The sequence below is a fragment of the Corylus avellana genome, chromosome ca5 (genome assembly GCF_901000735.1).
Source record: "Corylus avellana chromosome ca5, CavTom2PMs-1.0".
Lineage (NCBI taxonomy): Eukaryota > Viridiplantae > Streptophyta > Magnoliopsida > Fagales > Betulaceae > Corylus > Corylus avellana.
The window spans coordinates 27,173,464-27,193,229 of record NC_081545.1 but is presented as its reverse complement, the minus strand read 5'-3'; the positions used below and the strand labels follow the sequence as shown (position 1 = coordinate 27,193,229).

The following is a 19,766-nucleotide window of genomic DNA, read 5'->3' as shown; positions in this document are numbered from 1 at the left end:
GACGTTTAAAATCTGATGGAGGGGTCCAAATTGAAAGCAATTAAGAGTTCAGGAGACTAAATTGAAAGATTTTGAAATTCAGAAAAGGTATTTCAAAACGGGTGAAAGTTTGGGGGTCCTTAGTGAAGTTTCCCTAATAAAAAAACAAACTAGATCTGAAAAAGAAAAGATTCATTTATTACACTTGGATTTATTTTATTGTTGTCTACTAAGCAGTATAGAGTAGGAGCAAGTGCTTCGTTTCTCATTCTCCTACCTTTGAAAATCACCATTAAATATGTGAGGCAGCATATAGGTTCTACACTACTACCCACATACTAGGGTACGTAATAATATTAAATATGGTGATTAAAACATGTTTCAAATTTCGAAATGTAACTTTATCGCCAACATAATCATTAACCTAAAATAAATTCTTGCTTATTCTGGTGAGGAAAAATAAAATTACTGTTCTATTCCGGTGGCAGCTCCCAAAACAATCTGGTCAAACCCATGGATAGAGGCTTTTAGGTAGCTTAATTCGAGGAAATGCTTGTAATTGTGTTGAGCAATCATGGTTGAAGATCTCCTGCTGATAATGAGAATATGAGCTACTTTTGTAGTGATTGTTGCAACCCCAAGCCTTTGAAGTTTTCAATATCGTAGAAATTCTTTTGCTTCGAGATTGGAAGTTGATGTTTTACGTCTTTTGATGCATTGCATGGTGCTTATTATTTTATTATCAAAGCAATATATAATTGCTAATTCATTAGTATATATATATATATATAGAGAGAGAGAGAGAGAGAGAGAGAGAAATTGCTAAGCTTGATTATTATTACTCCAAACGAGTATGATATATATGGATTTACAATGCGTAAAACTAGCAGATTCAAGTAATTGGTAGTAGCCTTAACAAAAATAAATTAATTGGAATTAGCGTATACAAGTTTTTTTTTTTTTTTTTTTTGAAACATAGCGTATACAAGTTGGTGACGGCTGATCGAACAGAACAGCTACTGTTTTGAAGCATTTCTTAAATTCATACAAAATAAAATGTGTGCTAATTGACTACATATTCAAATATTAATTAAATTAGTGAGTTTATTATTATTTTTTATTAGCATAGAATTTTAGGAGAATTGATTAATTAGCATGCTACGTATTATAGTAGATTTTTCAGTTTAAACGTTATCTTCATAATTTAATTTTAATTTTAATTAAATATTTTAGGTGCTAATCTGACTAAGTAGTTGTTGATCTCATGGGTTGAAAATTAAAGGAAAAAATGCTTGTTGTTTCTCTAGAGGGTAGATTGGGAAGTTAGGGCCGTAGCCCACAAACCTTGGCCTTGGCCTTGCTAAATCATGAGCCGCTAATAATCTGTCCAAGACAAAGATGATGTCATTTAGATAAATATTATAGGAGGAAACCCTAGAGTATGCAAAATGATGGTTAACAATGAAAAATCACTTAAATACTCAAATTAATTTTTGAAATTATTCAAATACGTACATGTTCAGCAAATTAAGGGTAATGATATCACATAAATGTTGACATGAAAAATGGTTACATTAGTGGACGGGGCTTGGTTTATTTGTTCAAGTTGTTGTGACAAATTTATATTCAGGACTTGAAAGAAGCCGTAGGAAATAACATTATAAAATAGGCTCAATTACACAAAGACATTAATATTTGCATGATTCAGCTTAGCAAGCTTACATCTAAGATTGAAGACGACTCGAAAGAAATTCTACTATATAAAAAAAATTGAAGTAGAAATTAGTGGTGATTGAAAAAACAAAGTCCCAATATACCCCAAAATCACTATCGTCGAAACTAAAGAGAACTTCTTTTGCAAAAGAGAAACTTTCTCTAGTCTTCTTGACACAATATTGACCGAAAGTCTTCTCTATATATTTTTGGGTTCCTAAAGTTTCTTAGTTCCCTTAGAATGCTCGAAAGCTAGGAATTTTCCGTGCAAACCAGTGTTGGGGATAAAATCACTTTATCCTGCCAAGACCCGTGAAACACGAAAAGAACGAAGAACGTGGAATAACAAGATTAGGCAATCACACAAAAATACAAAATTTACGTGGTTCATTGCTAAAGGCGATGTCCACAAAGTTGAAGCGAATTTCACTATTTGGAGAACATTACAAGAGGATTACAAAACAAGAGTGTTGTTTAAAGTGTTCAATTTCTAAAACCTAGATAGAAAACCTTATTATTCTCTTTGATGGTTTCTCTCAGTATTTGACTCTCAGAAAAGCATAATTTTAAAGTCTCAGAAAGAGACTTTTAAATAGGCAGTAGTAGAAATCGTAGGTTTTAAGATGGTGTATCCGGACGGCCTAGCCACCTCGTTCGGATACGCCTAGGGTTTGGGAACCTGTTATCCTGACTGTCCGAACATACAAACGCACTATCCGAGCATGACCAAACATTGGTGCTCTCAGTGGCTCTCGTCTAGACATCATTAAGGCCCGTTTGGACATGCTTGATTTCTGGTACTCTCGGTGGCTAAACCAGATTTCACTAACTCACAACCAGACCCACTTGCAAGACACCACTAGGTTTATTGTATGGATGAGATGCCTGTTCCCATATTTAAAATTGTTTGATCTTTATTTAAATTTCAAGCACAAAGATTCATATTAATTTTGTTAGCTATATATATATATATATAACGGTGTTTCTCAATGTACGTGCCACTTATGAGTTATGATTGATGGTTTTATGAAATTGTAGATGAAGTCTCTGTCACTACTGCAGGCTGCTGAGGTGCTACTTTCCGGGATTCAAAATGGACTGGCCGATTTGACTATGCAGAGCAAGTCTTCATAGAAGAGTCCATGATTGAGTGTTTCGTTTGAAACAGCGTTTGTTGTGTGTTTTGCTTATAGGTTTGGTCCAATGTTTTGTTTTCTCGACAGGGTTGACTAGAGGTTAAATTGGTGACCGTAGAAGCATTTTCTCTTACTAAACCGAAAAAATTGGTTAATTAACCGATTTCATACAAACAATAATAAATTTAGACTATTTTAATTAACTCGGTGTAGTAGGTTAAGTTGATAGTTGCTTAGTTGTGAGCTTTTTATATTAGGCCAAGCCTATTTTTATGGGCCAAGATTAATTGTTTTTGGGGCCATATGGTTATTTTTTGGGCTAAACAAATGTTTATTAAACATGTTTTTGGTCAAAAACAAGTGATGCAAAAACCTAGTCAGAGTTAAAGTTGGTTACCGAAAGTCTTACCGATGGCGATTCGACGGGGACACCGCAATTGAATATTCAGCCATCCCCTAATTCCCATGACAAAATTTCCGCACTCGTTTATATCATTATATGCACAAGTTGAACGCAGTTTCTGATGGCTCTACTATCCATAGAGACCAGAATTTTCCGCAACAAAAATATCAAGAGTCGTACCGTACAAATTTGAACTTGAAGAAAAGCAGCCTCTATAAAGTATAAACAGACAAAATTTTAACCAAAAAAAAAAAATGTAGGCTCCACGAGGAAACGCCTAGTCGCCAATAGTACTACTTTATTCACATCTCGTAGTTTAATTTCTTTATTTTTTAATTTTTAAGATTTATTTTTTATCATAAGAGCTTCTTTTAGTTTGTCTAAAGATAGAAATGGTTCTTCCATCTAAATTTTATCTAAAATTTGATGGAACGCTATGTCAGCACTAATTATAAATTGACACGTGTTTATATAATTAATTAAAAAAATAATAATTTTTTTTTAAAATTAAAAACATTAAAAAATTATATATATATATATATTAAAAAAAAAAAAGGGTGGCCATATATAGCCACCCCTTGGCCATTTGGGTGGGGGTGGCCTGGCCACCCCATCTTGCAGGTTTAGGGTTGGCAAGCCACTCCCAAAGAGATGGTTTCGGCCCCCCTTGGCTCCAATTGCGTTGAAGCTAAACAAAATAGCACACAATTGTTGACAGGTGCAGAAGATCGACAATCATCTGGAACAGCACAAACATGGAAATTAATGGTGATAGGAGTCAGAAAGGATGAGAAAAGATTTACAAACAAACCTTTAGGCCGCTGTGCAAGTATTTTTCCTTTTAGAGATGCCACAGTGGTAGCTGGACTGTACTTGCTCGGCCCGATGCCGGTGCCATCAGCGAGCCTGAATTTGAGCTCAATCGAATCTTCATTTGCCATTGATCCCACAGAAAAAAGAACCCAACTCAAATTCTCATAACCAGGATCAGAGACTCATGAACCTCCCACAAAAACTCATCAGAGACTCATGAACCTCCCACAACCACCCCCACTTTGGCTCCTTGGTGGTGGCCAAGGGGTGGCTACGGCCACATTATATATATATATATATATATATATAATTTTTAAATGTTTTTATTTTTTTTTAAATTATTATTTTTAAAATTAATTATATGAACACATGTTAATTTGCGATTAGTGCTGAAGTAGCGTTTCGTCAAATTTTAAATGAAATTTAGCTTGAGGGACTATCTCTATTTTTAGGTAAACTAGAAAGCCTCCAGTGATAAAAAAATAAATCCTAGGAATAAAAAATAAAAAAGTTAAACCACAGTAGCCGGTGAATAAGGTATTTAACCTTAATTATTATTATTATTATTATTATTATTATTCTAAAAATAAAGTGTGAACTTTTATATTAACCTTCGTTTTCTTAGTATTATATTATGTATTTCATATGAGAAATACATAATATCAAGTGTCAGTTTTTTAGTATTCTTTGTGTTTCTTCTTCTTTTTTTTTTTTTTTAAAAAAAAAAACAAACAATTGAATTGCATTTCCCATTGGACCCATTCCATATTATGATATATGTGTTGTCAAACTTTCAATACCACAAATTAAGAAGCTCTCCATGTGTATCACGAAAAAAAAAAGACAAAAAAAAAAGTCAAGCAATAACCTTTAACTCGCGGATGACTCTTGTTTATTTTTTTTTATTTTTTATTAAATGTGTTATCAACACATAATATTATGACTCCTCCGCCCGCTCTGCTGCCCACCGTCCGCCGCTGGGTCTTTTCTCGTGCCCCTCCAGCGATGAGCTTCAACGTCCCCTGCTGCGATGGTTTTCCGGCCAGCTAGCGATCGGTTTCGCCACCCTCCGTCCACTGTTTTGGGCTTTTTTCGCTTCCCCACCGCGTCGAGCTTCCATCGTTCCCTTCCGGTGTCAGTTTCCGGCGAGTGCACAATCGACATCCACGCTGCGTGTGCTTGTTCCTGTTTGTTTTATTTTCCTTGTATTGTCTTCGTTCATGTTTTTTCCCTGTATGGATTTCATTCCTGTTATTTGCTTGTAATAAGGCCCTGCCTCTTTGGTTCGCCCACGTTTTATTTCGGTTTTCTTGTTTCTGTTTTGTAATAAGGCTTGGCTACTCGATCTGCCTGCTTGGATGTGAACTGAACTTTGGTCCAGATCTTTTAGGTCATGGATGTGAATTTTAGTCCAAACCTTCGAGTTGTGGACGTGAACTTCATCCTGGCTTTTGGGTCGAGGAGGAATTTGCGCTACCTATGCATTGGATTGTGTCTGTCTTATGCAAATCTGTTATTTCAACTGAAAACTAGTCATAGGCTAGCGGAGGTTTTAGGTGATGTTGTATCCTTATAGCTTCGGCTATAATTTGCATTTTTAGGGCTTTGTGCTCCTGCGATGTAAGAGCTTTATGTTCGTGATTATTATTAATGAAATTGGAATGTATTTCTTTAAAAAAAAAAAAAAAAAAAAAGATTATGACATATTTTGAAAATTAATTGTTGGAGACAAATTTTGAAACGTGTACCTTCTCTCACAACTTTTCTTTTATGGAATTGGAGGAGGTATTTATTTCGAGATTTGACAAATTAGGTGGGATTAAAAAAAATTGTAATTTTTTTTTAACGATTTACATTTAATTCCAAAAATTTTATATAAAAAAAAAATTAATAAGAAAGAAATAGTACCGAAAAAGAGGGCAAAACATAATTACTACGTGGCATAATGAGACCAAGTCATGAATTTAGAGCATTTTCAACAGCTTCTTCGTCATTTTTTCTACATTTAAGAATCAAAACTACATTTTACTTCCATATGTTAAAATACACTCCAATAGCTTCTCTTAATCATTTCCTATATCATTAAAATATTTGTTTTTTTTAATTATATTATAAATATGAGAGGAGAGAAGAGAGATAATCATTTTTTTTTTATATTTTAATAATCATTAGGATTGCATTATAGAGAATCATTTTTTTTATATATATTTTTTTAATAAATGTGTTATCAACTCATAATGTTTATGGTTTATTTAGGGAGTCTGTTGTAGGATTTTTTTTGCGATTTTTTGAACATATTTCTCAAACTCAGAGAATAAATTTTCTTATATGGAGTTTGCTAAAAGTGCTCTTAGACAAGTGGCCGAGAAAACAAATATCATAATCCCCTTTTCCCCCTCTCCCGCTTTGAATAGAAAAATAATAATAATAATAATATCATAAGCAAGGCCTGACCCACTACACATGCAGCGCCACCATCCCTTGGAGGATAGTGGTAAAAAACGAGATAATTTAGAGAAAGGAAAAGAAAAGAATGAACAATGCCCAAGAGAAAGAGAGACGTACGGATCGAGGCAACTGGCTGATCCAAAGAAGCTTCTTCACACATGTTTGTTTAGTACTTGCATCATTAATGCATCATGGTCATCATGGTCTTACAGAGTTGGCCATGGTTGTTGGCTTGTTGCATATAAATGAGGTATGCAGCACATGCATCCATCTTCAAGCTAATTAATACTTGGAGTAGCTAGCTAGATCGATCCATGGAGTTCTGGCTCATCATCCTCCTATCCCTCTCTGCATGCTTTTCCATAAAAACCCTCTTAACTCTTCTCTTCTCCTCCAAAACCACAAAAAAGAATGAGTTCCCACCAGGACCCCCTTCTCTTCCCATAATAGGACACCTCCATTTACTTCCCAAATCAACAATTGAACTTCGTTCCCTCCTCTCTAACCTCTCCCAAAAGTATGGCCACATCATGACACTCCTCGTCGGCTCTAAACCCCTCGTTTTCATAACCTCCTACCCCATCGCCCACCAAGCCCTTGTTAAAAACAGCGCAATCTTTGCAAACCGCCCACCAATTGTCCCCGTCAGCTACGTTCTCAGCAACAAGCACAAAGATATTGGGGGATCCCCCTATGGCCTTACTTGGCGTGTCCTTCGTCGTAATCTCATGTCCGAAGCTCTCCACCCTTCTAGCTTGAAATCCTACTCCTTCGCCCGCAACCGATCCATGGAAACATTGGTTAACAGCTTCAACGAATGTTCCAAGCCAGAAGGCGACGCCGTACGACTCTTTGAGCATCTCCACCGCGCCGTGTTTTCCTTGTTCATTCTCATGACATATGGCGACATCGGTGAGGATGCAATTCGAGAAGTCGAACACATACAATATACATTTCTTGTCAGCTACGCTGAGTTCAGCGTCTTCGCTTCCTGGCCGAGACTGGGGAAGCTTGTCTATAGAAAGCGCTGGCAAAGGTACACTCAATTTTTAAAGCGTCAATACGACATCCTGATGCCTCATATTAGAGCCCGCCAGAAGTTGAAGCAAGAGAAGGGCGCCAACGAATTGGAGTTGGTTACATACACAGATACCTTACTGGATTTGGAAATTTCTGAGGGCGCCGGTAAGCTTGAGGAGGCCGATGTACTCAGCTTGAGCTCTGAGTTTATCAACGCAGGCGCCGACACAACTGCAACGATGTTCCACTGGGTCATGGCGTATTTGGTGAAGCACCCACATATTCAAGCCAAGCTTTTTGGTGAAATCAGCCGAGTTGTGGAACAAGGGGCGGAGGAGGTTAAGGAGGAGGATTTGCAGAGGATTCCATATTTGAAAGCGGTGATCCTCGAATGCCTCAGAATTCACCCTCCAAACACCTCCTTAGTTCCACACACAAACACAGAAGAAATGGAGTTATGTGGCTACACTATCCCCAAAAATACAACGGTGCTCATCGGGACAGCAATAATAGGGCGCGATCCAACGGTTTGGGAGAATCCTATGGAGTTTAGGCCTGAAAGAATGATGAGTAGGTCTAGTAGTGATGACGATAGAGAAGAAGTGGGTGATGTGTCGTCGTTTAAGATGTTGCCCTTTGGTGCTGGGAGGAGGATGTGTCCCGGTTACAAATATGGATCCCTTATTCTAGAGTATTTTGTTGCAAATTTGATTTGGAATTTTGAGTGGAAAGCGGTGGATGGTGTTGATCTGTCGGAGAAGGAAGAGTTCTTGGTTGTTATGAAGAATCCGGTGCGGGCTCAAGTTATCCCAAGAGTCAAGTAGATAATACGTACATAGCTGTTAGTTGTTTGTGTATGAATAATTATCATATGTACGTAGTGGCCTCATGTAGGACATGCATGCTACATACTTTGTTTGTCTTTATTTAATTTATTTTTTTTTTTTTTGGTAAGTATTGTTTATCTTTCGTTGTATTGATTGTATTAGATCTTTGTCAAAAATGAAGAAATTCATAATTCTATGAATATCAAATGCAGAATAATAAATAGAAAAAAAGACAAAATAATTTTAACGTGGTTTGGTCAACGACCTACATCCTTATATAAAGTCCAAAAGGCTACTTTAGGATCTTATTGAATGATTGTTTACAATACGGAATGCTCTATTTTTAGAGCTTACACATAAATATAATATTAATCAAATTCCCTAATTTAGAGTGATCAAATCGTAATCAAATCCCTAAATTAGGCTAATTTAATCTTCATCTAATCCCTCACTTTAGGGTAATTCAAATATACTTTAACATCATCCCTCAAACTCAAGGTGAAAAATCCTGAAACCTTGAGTTTGACTTTTTTTTTTTTTTGAGGTAGCAAAACAATACAAAAGATGGCCATCTATGGGCCAAAAATGAAAGCCAACTTTGGGCTGAAATGAGAGCCAACTGTAGGCTGAAGTGAGTCTGGGTTTTAAATAATACCACAAAGCCAAATAAAAAGACAGAGCCAACTTAGGGCTGAAGTGAGAGCCAACTATGGGCTGAAATGGCCTGGATTTTAAATAATACCACAGAGCCGAACAAAAATAGGCCAACTATGGGCCAATGGATGGGCAACTTTTTATTTATTTTTATTTATTTTTATTTTTTTAACATAAGAATATCCTATTCACAGATTACATTAGTCTGGGATAAGGAGTACCTTAGTCCCATAACCAAACAGATCTAAGTTTCAAAATCTAAACCAAGATATCATATTCCTAAACTAGAATAGGAATATCTGTGAACTGAAATAGCAAATAGGGATTAAAACAAACCCACTAACTAAACACACTTCTACTTCTCTACAAAACAATCCTGAAACACGATCTACACGATCTGGCGTAAGATGAAATCCGTCACAGCGTCGTGGTGGTGGACCGGTCGTTGATGGCGGGATGGCATTGGACTGAGTCGGAGAGACGGTGGCTGCGGGGTTGCGATGGTGGACAGTTCGCCTTGCTGAACAGGATGGTGCAATAGACGATCGCTACCGCGTGCAGGGGCGACACGGAGGTTGGGCGGTGCGGAGGTTTACAGTGCGAATCTGACCGTGAAGGTTTTCGTGTCGCCGATGGTTTTAGGATTGAACCATCAATGAAGGGATAAACTCGTAGCACAACTCAAGTACTCTGATGATCACCATTGGAGCATCCTCGAGTGATCTGAATGATGAATGTAAGTTATAATAGGGGAGAGAAGGATTGATTGTGCCTTCCATCCCTTTCGTGGCTGCTCCTTCTGGCATCTGGGATTCAAACATGGAAATAGATTGAATCTCAATAGATTTGAATTACCATTGTTGGGCGGTGGAAGGTGCCGGGATTGGGCTGGTAATGGGTGACGTGAACTCATGAAGGAAGGTCACCGGAGGCGGAGAATGGCAACTTCCATCTCTGTTGAGTTTGAGCCCACACGTGAGGGAGAGTGTTAAAGTATTGATTAAGTGATTAAATTTACCTATTCTTATCAGTTTAAGCTTTTGGGATAATTGGTAGTTTAATATGGGATCAGAGCCAAACGTCATGGGATTAAACTTTGCCTCCGTTAAATCACCACATTTAAATTAAATATTCCACGTGTTAGACCTCACTTATTAAAAGGGAGTTTGATGTTAATTTAACAAATAATTGATGCCAACTATTGTACCAAAATATCTATATAAACATCTTAGAGCATTCCCAATTGAGGAGCCATATTTTTATGTAAAATAACTCCTCAAAACTCACTTTTATCTAGTTTAGCTAAGTCATTTTTAAATGTCTCTACATCCAATTAGCCATATTTTTATCTATTTTATTAAAATATTATTAAAAGTAAGAAAAGTTTTAGAAAAAAGATAACATGTGAGAGGAAAAATAGAAAAAAAATTTGGGAAAAAAAGAACATGCAGAGAAAAAGTAGGAAAATATTTGGAAAAAATAGAAAACAGGTGAGAGAAACAATGAAAAATAAAATAGCTCCCTTGAAAAGTGCTGCTATATTTAGCTTTTTTTTTAGTTCTTCCAATCAAATATCTATTTTACATTTTCTTTTAGCTAATTCAATGTAGGAGGTTTTTTAAACATTTGAAGAGCTATTTTAGATAAAAGTAACATTTGGCTCTTCCATTGGGAATGCTCTTACCAACTTTCAGATATTTACATCGCACCAGATTATCTATATAAATATCTGACCAACTTTCAAACAACCTAAGTTCGATTTGATAGCCATTAATTTGAGCAGAAGCATTTTTAAGGAACACAAAAGAATCCTCGTTTCTTTTTCTTTTGTGCTTTCAAAATGCATTCATGCACAAATTTAGACATGCCTAAGAACATGTCTAAAAGAATAGTCAAATTTTTAATAATTATCAAATTCGATTATTATGTGTGTTTTTTCGTCTCTAACATAATAGTTAATTTAACATTTTTTTCATCTTGTGTGACATAAACTTTGTTTATTATTTTTTTCTCTCACTTTCTTTCTTTTACTCTCTCTTCTACTCTTTCTTTTACACTTTTTTCCACACAAAATAACATTTAAAGAAAATAAAAAGTATGATAGAGAATATGTTAGTGTAAATGAAAAAATAAGTAGTTAAAGTAAAAATTTATATTTTTTTAATAGTTATTTTGCCTTCTTCTTCTGCTAGAGATGCTCCCAGTAAGTAAAGAAGATAATTTAGTATATTTTAGTTTATACCTCGTGTGACGAGGACATTTACCAAATCATCTTTCATCATTTGGGAACACTCCCTACTTTGACCCGATAGCTGAATATCAATCTTTTAGAGATATTTCCTCGATTCGGGAGATTGCGCCAAAGAATTTTACTTTTGGTGGAACAAGCACCATTTATGAATGTACGTACGCACGCGTGTCAAAATTTTCAGAATACATATGCTTTTGTAGTTGGGAGCTGATCCATGGTCGACCATGTGGCACTCATGTAAAATTGGTCTAATCTGCTCATTCCAAACTATTCAACTGCCATGGACAGAGAGAAGGATTTTGTTGAGTTGCCAGCAAAACAAAAATTAAAAAAAAAAACATTTTGTAATTGCGCGCAGTTTGTTAAAATATTCATGTCTTTGTTCTCATGTTAGGAATATAAAGTTTAGGTCTCCAAGAAGTAGTTTAATCGGCTGAAAATCATACCTTATAAAATGAAAGTCTCTAGTTCGTATTCCTCTCCTCCTCTTATTTGGACATGTCAAAAAAAAAAAAAAAAAAATCTAAAGCTTAGCAAATCTCTCTTTTCCTTTTAATGTATTCCCATTATCACCATCAAAAAATTTGTTCCCATTATGCTTTATCAAGTTGTCTAGGGGAAACTTCATTATTTATTTATTTTTTTAAAAAAAGTTTTGTCCAAGAGTTATGTGTATCTCTGCCTATTAGCTTTCTTTGTTTAATTTCTGTATATCCTGCACATGGTAACTTCAGGCATACCCATTCCACATGTTCTTTTCTAAGGTAATGGAATCACCCCCCTCCCAAAAGAAAACAACACAAAAGTGTTAAAATTAAAAAAAAAAAAAAAAAACTTTTAGCATATATATATTTAGGGTTTTTTTTTCCTAACTTTATTATGATGGCCTTTTTCCACCAAAAAAAAAAAAAAAATTCAATAGCACAATGCCTCTTTAGAGTTATATAGATAGGGTTTTTTTTTTTTTTTTTAAAAGAAAAAAGAAGAAGAAAAGAAATAGAATTTAAGCACACATAATATTATTACTGGATCGTTTTGTTGGATATATAAGATTTTAGAAAGTAAAAAAATAGGCTTCATGCACTTCAATTTCTCACGAGATGATTAGAGACACGCGTACACTACGAAAGAGATTAATTAAAAAGACGTTTGAGAAGGAGGGAACTAAGATGACGTCACGTAACCTGCTTGCATGTCAAGATGTGAAAGCCATTGAAATGGAAATGAAAATACGTCCACAGTTTCTCTAAATATAAAAAATCACATTCATATTTTTTTGGTTTTAAAGATTCTAATAAAATTTTCACAAGTAAACTAAGAAGTAAGAACACCGGCCAAAGACAATATAGTTGAAAGTATCAAATCAGCCTACCAAAATCCCCATCAACCAAAAAAGAATAATTTATACATAATTACCCCACTCATAGACACTTAAACCACCCCTGCCTCTTCCGCCGTTGAAATTAGCCTAAGCCCACCGGCTTTTGGGTTGCCATTTGTTTCTTTGAGCAAGGTGATCAAATTCTTGCAATTTTTAATTGTTTTGGGTTGGGGGTGGCGAAATTGCTTGTCATTGGTTGTTTTTTCTTTTTTTGGGCGGTTGATTTTGTTTGGAATTTTTACGTGGTATGTTTTGTTAGCTGAAGGAGGAAGAAATTTTGAGGATATTGTCTTTATTTTTGTCGCCATATCAAGTTTATTTTCATAGTTTCAAGAAGCAAATTTGTGAGCATGGGCTATGCTCCAGTAGTGTTGAGCACAATTCATAGAGGTGAGGCTGTAGCGGTTTGGGTTAATATCAGTTTGTGAATTTGGCGGATTGTAGAGAGCAAAGAAGGATTCAGTAGTCGATGCCATATATGGAGAATGAGAAAGGATTACAATAGGATCAAAATATCGAAAAAAATGGGTTAGCTTATTAACAACAAACCCAAAATGAAAATAACAATACAAAAGTATACTTGAAAAAAATATGAATGGGCTAAACAAATGACATGATGCTCTCTAAAAGACTGCATAAAGTGGTTATTGAGGTAAAATGCAACATATAGGGGCATGAACTTCAAGAGGTCCCACAACCATTTTTAAAGGTGCACGAACCTTAAGAGGTCTCTTAATTATAACCCTATATGAATCCCCACTAAGAAACTCTAACAACCATTCGAAAGAAGCTGAAGCGGGAAAGAAACTATCAAAATTCAAAACAAGAGTCGATGTAGAGTGAGTACTATATCTACGAGTAATGCTAGAAGTCATTCTTGTACGTGTCACTCAAACAATGATGTGACTTCTAAAATCACTATTGACCTTATGATTGATTGTTATTGAATTTTGATTAAATGATAATCTTAAAAGCCATCTTATTCTTAAAGTTACACAAGAAGGACACAAGAGTGACTTATAGAATTACTCATATATATCTAGTAGTGCAAGTCTCCACTACAAGATCAAACCACAATGGCATAGAGACTAAAACCCAAAAAATCTAAGGAACCCAACAATAAATACATAGAAAATAAAGCAATAAATGGAGATACAAATACAGCATTTTATAATAGAAAAAAACAGAAAATCAACAATATAATCTTCAAATTTTAATTTAAAAATAATTGTTGAGAATTGAAAAATCCAAATTACTCACATTTATTATCATTTTTTTTTTTTTTTTAATGGGAATCTTCGCAATTTCATTGATAATAAGATCCAGAACATAAAGCTCTTACATTATAGAATATAAAAGCTCTAAAAAATCATAGCCCAAAGTTATGAGGTTACAATGTCATAGATACAATACAAATCTTACAATTGCATACTATCTATGACTTCAACTTTTTCGCAAATTGATGTACAATTGCGATTAATGCACATATCTACTCTTGGACATACTAGATCTAAGACATAGGTAGCTATATTTTCCAACCTTTATTTTCCGACCGTGAGAGAAAATTTCTCACACTGATCTAATCATTTTCACCCCATAGATTGCTCATGAGGTAGATCTTGAGAGAATAAAACTCTTATTCAAGAACAAAAATATAAACAAACAACTAGCAAGCAGCAGTAATGGTCGGAATGAAGGAGACGATGCGCACTGGCCTGTGTTGGCGCGTGGCGAAGTGAAAATCGGTTGAGAAGAGTAGATCTAAGTTTAAAGACCTAGATCTAAAACCTCACTGATCTCAAGCAGGAGATGAGCGGCACATCATAGTGGAAGAGGTCGAAGTTGCTGGTCTGGTCGAAGAACACCTACAAGCAATAAGAAAAAAAAAGAGAAAACAAGAAAAAAAGGAGAAGGGGAGGGAGAGGATAGGAGCGAGAGTAGAGGGGGAGGGGAAGAGGAGGAGGGACCTCTCCTAATGAGAATGTTAAACTTGTACATTTATTGTCAGTTAGTAGTACTTGAATCTGAATTATTAAAGGCTATCTGTCTTAAATGATGTTCATTTAATTATTGTCAATTTATGAAGAAGTTATAATCATCATTTTCATTATTGTCATTATTATTTGACAATTTTATAGCCTTCGTAATTAATGCAATTGGTATGTTTAGTTTGGAGAATTTAATGTCATTATTATTGTGCAATCCTATAAATATTTTAATTAATACAGATGGCATATTAAGGCTGGACAATATTTATGGTTTACCAAGCAAGTAATGTCATTTCCTATAAATATGTGTGTTTTCTAGGATAATAATATTTGTGTTTACACTCATATGTGTTTACCGATCATGGCGGCAAGGGTGGACTTAATAGTTTTCTTCCTGTGCTTTCTCTATCTTAGCAGAAATCTAGTTGAAGCAGATTGGGGATTATCTTTAAAGGAAGAACAGAAATTCAAGAAGGGACTTATAAATCTTAAAACTTCTGCAATTAAAAGCATCCAAGTAAGATTTCCAAAAGTTATTCTTTTAATTCGTTATTTCTATGCATATTTCAAATATTTTGCATAAGATATTGAACTAATGATCAGGATAAAAATCAAGCTCCCTATCCTAGCATGCACCTCTATGTATATAAGAGATTAAGAGTCATCCATGGGCTCAAGCCACACTTAATCGTAATAATATAATTTAATGCCATATACATTATTTATATATCCTATTTTATTTCATATTATTAGACTCCAATAATTTTGAAACCGTTTTTAATTTATTGGCTAACTTTAAGGTAAAATAGGCACGAAGTCATGCCACAAGTCCTTCTTGTATCACTTTTGTGTCCCTCCAAGAATGATGTGACTCTTAAAATCACCATTAAGCTTGTAATTAATTATTATTAGATTTTGATTTGAAATCTACAGACAAGAGATGGAGATATATACGATTGTATTGATTTCTACAAACAACCTGGCTTTGATCATCCTTTTTGGAAGAATACTACGTACATTTGAGGTTGAACTGTTAATGCAAATCTTTTTTCTTTTCAAATGCTAATTGATAGAACTGATATTGTTCTAACCTTTCAAGAGTATCATTACAGATGAAACATAAGTTGTTTTTACAAGGAATGAGAGCCAAAGGGAAATTACCATTAAATATTGGGCTAAAAGGTCCAGGATGTCCTTAAGGAACAGTTCCTATAATAAGAATCAGTAAAGACGACTTGTCAAGATCCAAAATGCTTTCAAAGAAATATTCTTCAAATATCGACGAAGAACCTGGACATCATGTAAGTATCATTTTTTTTTTGTGTTAAAAAAAATGTATTATTTTTTGTTCGTGAATCTACACTAGTGTTAGTGATGCAAGTGAATTAAGAATATGGTTATCTCATGCAGTATGCAATACTTCAAACAAAAATTGACCCCAATAGGAAGCTTGCTGGAATTGAATCATTTTTTAGCATATTTCATACAGAAGGAGTTACTGGGTCTCAGTATAGTGCATTCCGGTGACACTTTCAAATGGTTTTGACACCATAAAAACAGGCTTCACGGTAATTCCCTATTTTAAGATAGTTTATCCTTTGCTAAGAATTTTTGCTATATCCTAATAGATACAAACATACTAAGCAATTTTTTTTTTTTAAGTAAATCCTTTATTGTTCAAAGACAATCAAACTTGGCTATTTGCGCACCTCACGGTGGGTTTTTGTAGATTGTGTTCAGTAATTTCATTTTTAAAAAACTATTTGTAACAAATCAATGGATTTATATTTCATATATATTTTTGTATTGATAGAAAAATATTTTATTCTATGAACTCATTCTACCATATTGATGGAAGAACACAATGTTTCAATCAACAATGTCCTGGATATGTGCAAATAAATTCAGAAATGCCTCTAGGTTGGCCCATAGATGTGACTTCTGTTATAGGTGGACTACCACAATTTCCCCTTAAATTGCGAATCAATAAGGTATGAAAGGGAATATGTGATTTTAGATGTTCGTTAAATTACTGAACAAATCCATAGCCATGAATATATGTTTTACACTAAATTTTGTTTCATTTTTACTTACTATCACATGGTAGGAAATACTTGACGGGCCATATTCAACAAAATTTGTCTGGTCATTATATACTATGAAGAAGAGAACTATCTAGTTGGTTTTTGGGCCCCGACACTATTTGGAAAATTGAGTGAGTTTGGCAATCAAGCTGATTGGGGAGGAGAAGTTTACAGTCCACTAGACCAGCCGAGTCCCCCTATGGGTACTGGCCTTCCTCCTCCACGTTGGAAGTCTTCAGCATATGCTGCTCATAGTCGACTAATTGGAGCTGCATATGAGAATGCAACGTTTAATTTTGTCAATCCAATTGATTCAGAGGTGTATGCATCTAATCCACACGCATACGATATTCAAGATTTAGGATATTATGATGAATTTTTTGGACGTCTTATTTTTTATGATGGTCCTCGTGGAATCAAAGGAGCTTGAAACTCTAGTTTTACTAATTCCCATTTTAATAATAATTAATGAGTTTTCTCAAGTTATCAATATTTTAAGTGACTGAAGTTAATTTGTATTAAGTGAAATTTAAAATTCAACAAAAGTTGGTTGACATATACGTGACAAGTTGGACCATTAATTAGCTTCTTTGTTTCTTTCATTTTGTTGGTTAGAAACACTGATTCTATAATTTCGTGTAACTTGTGCACAAGACTCATCTCCATCTTTATATAAATAATTCTTCATTGCAATGCCAAAAATATAATATGGCATCTACACTTATACGACATATTCATGGCTCCTTCGAATATGTATGAAGAAAAATACAACATTTTTTTTTCTCAATCTCAAATAATTAAGATACTTTCTGGAATTTCGTTTAAGAATGTAAAATAGTGAGATTATATCCCATTTGATTCCATAAATGTAAAATGCAAGCAACGTGTAAAGAAATGCTCCTAATAGAAGTGATTTTTTTTTAATGGTATTTTTTTTTTTTGCTTTTTTCATTATGATGATTTGAATGGCAGTCAATCAAATACACAAGTTAGCTTACCTAGCTCATTGTTCTTCCTCTTCTTCTTCTTCTTCTTCTTCTTCTGATCTCATTCTTAAATCTAAGAAATGTGTCTCTAATTGCACTTAGTTTGGAGACAACGTCATTTGTGGGCATCCGCTCACAAGGTGATGTTGTAGAGCATAGCAATCCAATCTGCAACACTGAGACCAAGTAATCCTCTACTCTGCTTTTGACATTGAAATGACGATCAACTTCTTCAATTATTGCGCTTTCTTCTATGCCATCGTTATTTGTCTCATCATGAGCAGCTTCTTCATCTTCTTCAAGGGGCATTGATGAGTCTACTATATCCATGACACGTTCTGGCAAAGCCATTGCAGTAAACATGTGAATGCTCAAACCATCTTTGAACATGTCATCGGTAGGTCTTTTCCCAGTGAACATCTCGAGCAAGAGTACCCCAAAGCTGTAAATGTCTCCAGGTATGGAAACTTGGCCACCCATCCCATACTCTGCAATTTATTGATACATTATCACTAAGATATTATAGTCTTCTAAACTTAAGAATTTATCCACTAATGCATATGTACTACTATTTAACAATTTTGAGAATTTTTTCTAGAAAGAAAAAGAAACACTTATTTAATTGGTAGAAAGAATCAGGGAGGACGAAGGAGGCCCTCGCCCCCTATTTTGAGTTGAGTTACTAGTTGAAAACATACCTGGAGGAATGTATCCAATGGAACCCTTCAGCACACTTGACAAGCAGTCTGGCATGGATTGATTTTTGGAGAGATTATGTGATGCTTCAAAGACAAACTTTGCTAATCCAAAGTCGCCAACATGGGCTACCATATCCTCATTGAGGAGGACATTGCTTGGCTTTACATCGCAGTGAACAATCGGCATGTGGCAATGGAGATGAATATATTCCAATGCATAAGCAACATCTATGGCAATTGTCAATCTCTGAATAAAGCTCAATCTCTTGCATCGATGTTGCTCATCCTCTATAGGATGCAACCATTGGTCTAGGCTTCCATTAGACATGAACTCAAAAACTAGGCTCTTAAAGTCATTCCCTTGATGATCAATGCTTGAGCAAGCAGTTATAATCTTAGGAAGATTACGATGGCGTAAACTTCTCAAAGCATTGCATTCATTTATGAAACTCTTGGAAGCACCTCGCAGTTGAAGGTTTAACACTTTAACTGCAACAATTGCTCCATTGCTAGAAAGAACTCCTTTGTATACAGAACCAAAACTACCAGAACCGATCAAATTGTCTACAGAGAAACCATTAGTTGATGCATGGAGTTCTGCGTAAGATATAGATGCAAATTGCCAATCCTTTAAGGAAGATGTGGCCAAACGCCTCTTTCTCCATTTTTTAACCATACAACATGTGAGGAAAAAACACAATAGAGCAAGTACCAATATGAGAAGAATTACTACTTTGAATGCAAGGTGTTTCACGAATGAGCGTGGACTCTTTGTGTAGCATTTTGGTAAAAGTAATTCTGGGATACCACCACACAACTTGTCATTTCCAAAGATTGAAATAGCACTTACATTTGAAAAAATCCATTCACTTGGCACTTTTCCCTCGAGATTATTATGAGAAAGATTGAGATGCTTAAGTGACAAAAACTTGCCGAGAAATTCAGGAATCTGTCCTGACAAGTTATTGTGAGAAAGATCAATTTCTTCTAAACCTCTTAGTGTCTTCAAAGATGTAGGAATTACTCATTCAAAGGAATTATCCTCCAAATGCAAACTCACCAAACTAGTACAACTACCAAGGGAAGTAGGAATTTCACCAGTTAATTTATTCTTCGAGAGATCTAAATTTGCAAGATTTTTTAAGTTACTCACTTCAAATGGTAGTGTTCCTGTCAAAAAATTATGAGACATGTCCAAAGAAATCGAAAGGGAAGAAAGACCAATAACCTCTTTTGGTATTGTACCATTGAGATTGTTACTATCAAGGGTTAGATGAAGCAAATTTTGGCAGTTTCCTAGGCTTGGGGGTATACTTCCTTCAAATCTGTTTGTATTCATATGGAGTATTGTCAATTTAGTTAAGTTACCTAAGGAGAAAGGGATC

At 35.0% G+C, this 19,766-nt stretch overlaps 1 protein-coding gene and 1 pseudogene across 1 annotated transcript; one reads left to right on the top strand and one right to left on the bottom strand.

Annotated features, from left to right (window-relative positions):
* Window positions 1-6,725: 6,725 nt before the first annotated feature.
* Window positions 6,726-8,408, top strand: LOC132182716 (cytochrome P450 89A2-like). Its single transcript, XM_059596037.1, has one exon. It carries the CDS (start codon window positions 6,807-6,809, stop codon window positions 8,334-8,336), a length of 1,530 nt encoding a protein of 509 aa, XP_059452020.1. The 5' UTR covers window positions 6,726-6,806; the 3' UTR covers window positions 8,337-8,408.
* Window positions 8,409-16,894: 8,486 nt separating this feature from the next.
* LOC132182058 (probable LRR receptor-like serine/threonine-protein kinase At3g47570) lies at window positions 16,895-19,765 on the bottom strand (annotated as a pseudogene).
* Window position 19,766: the final 1 nt, after the last annotated feature.

What these genes read in the sequence shown, in the direction of transcription:
- LOC132182716 (XM_059596037.1), top strand. Translation starts at nt 6,807, where the DNA reads ATGGAGTTCTGGCTCATCATCCTCCTATCCCTCTCTGCATGCTTTTCC.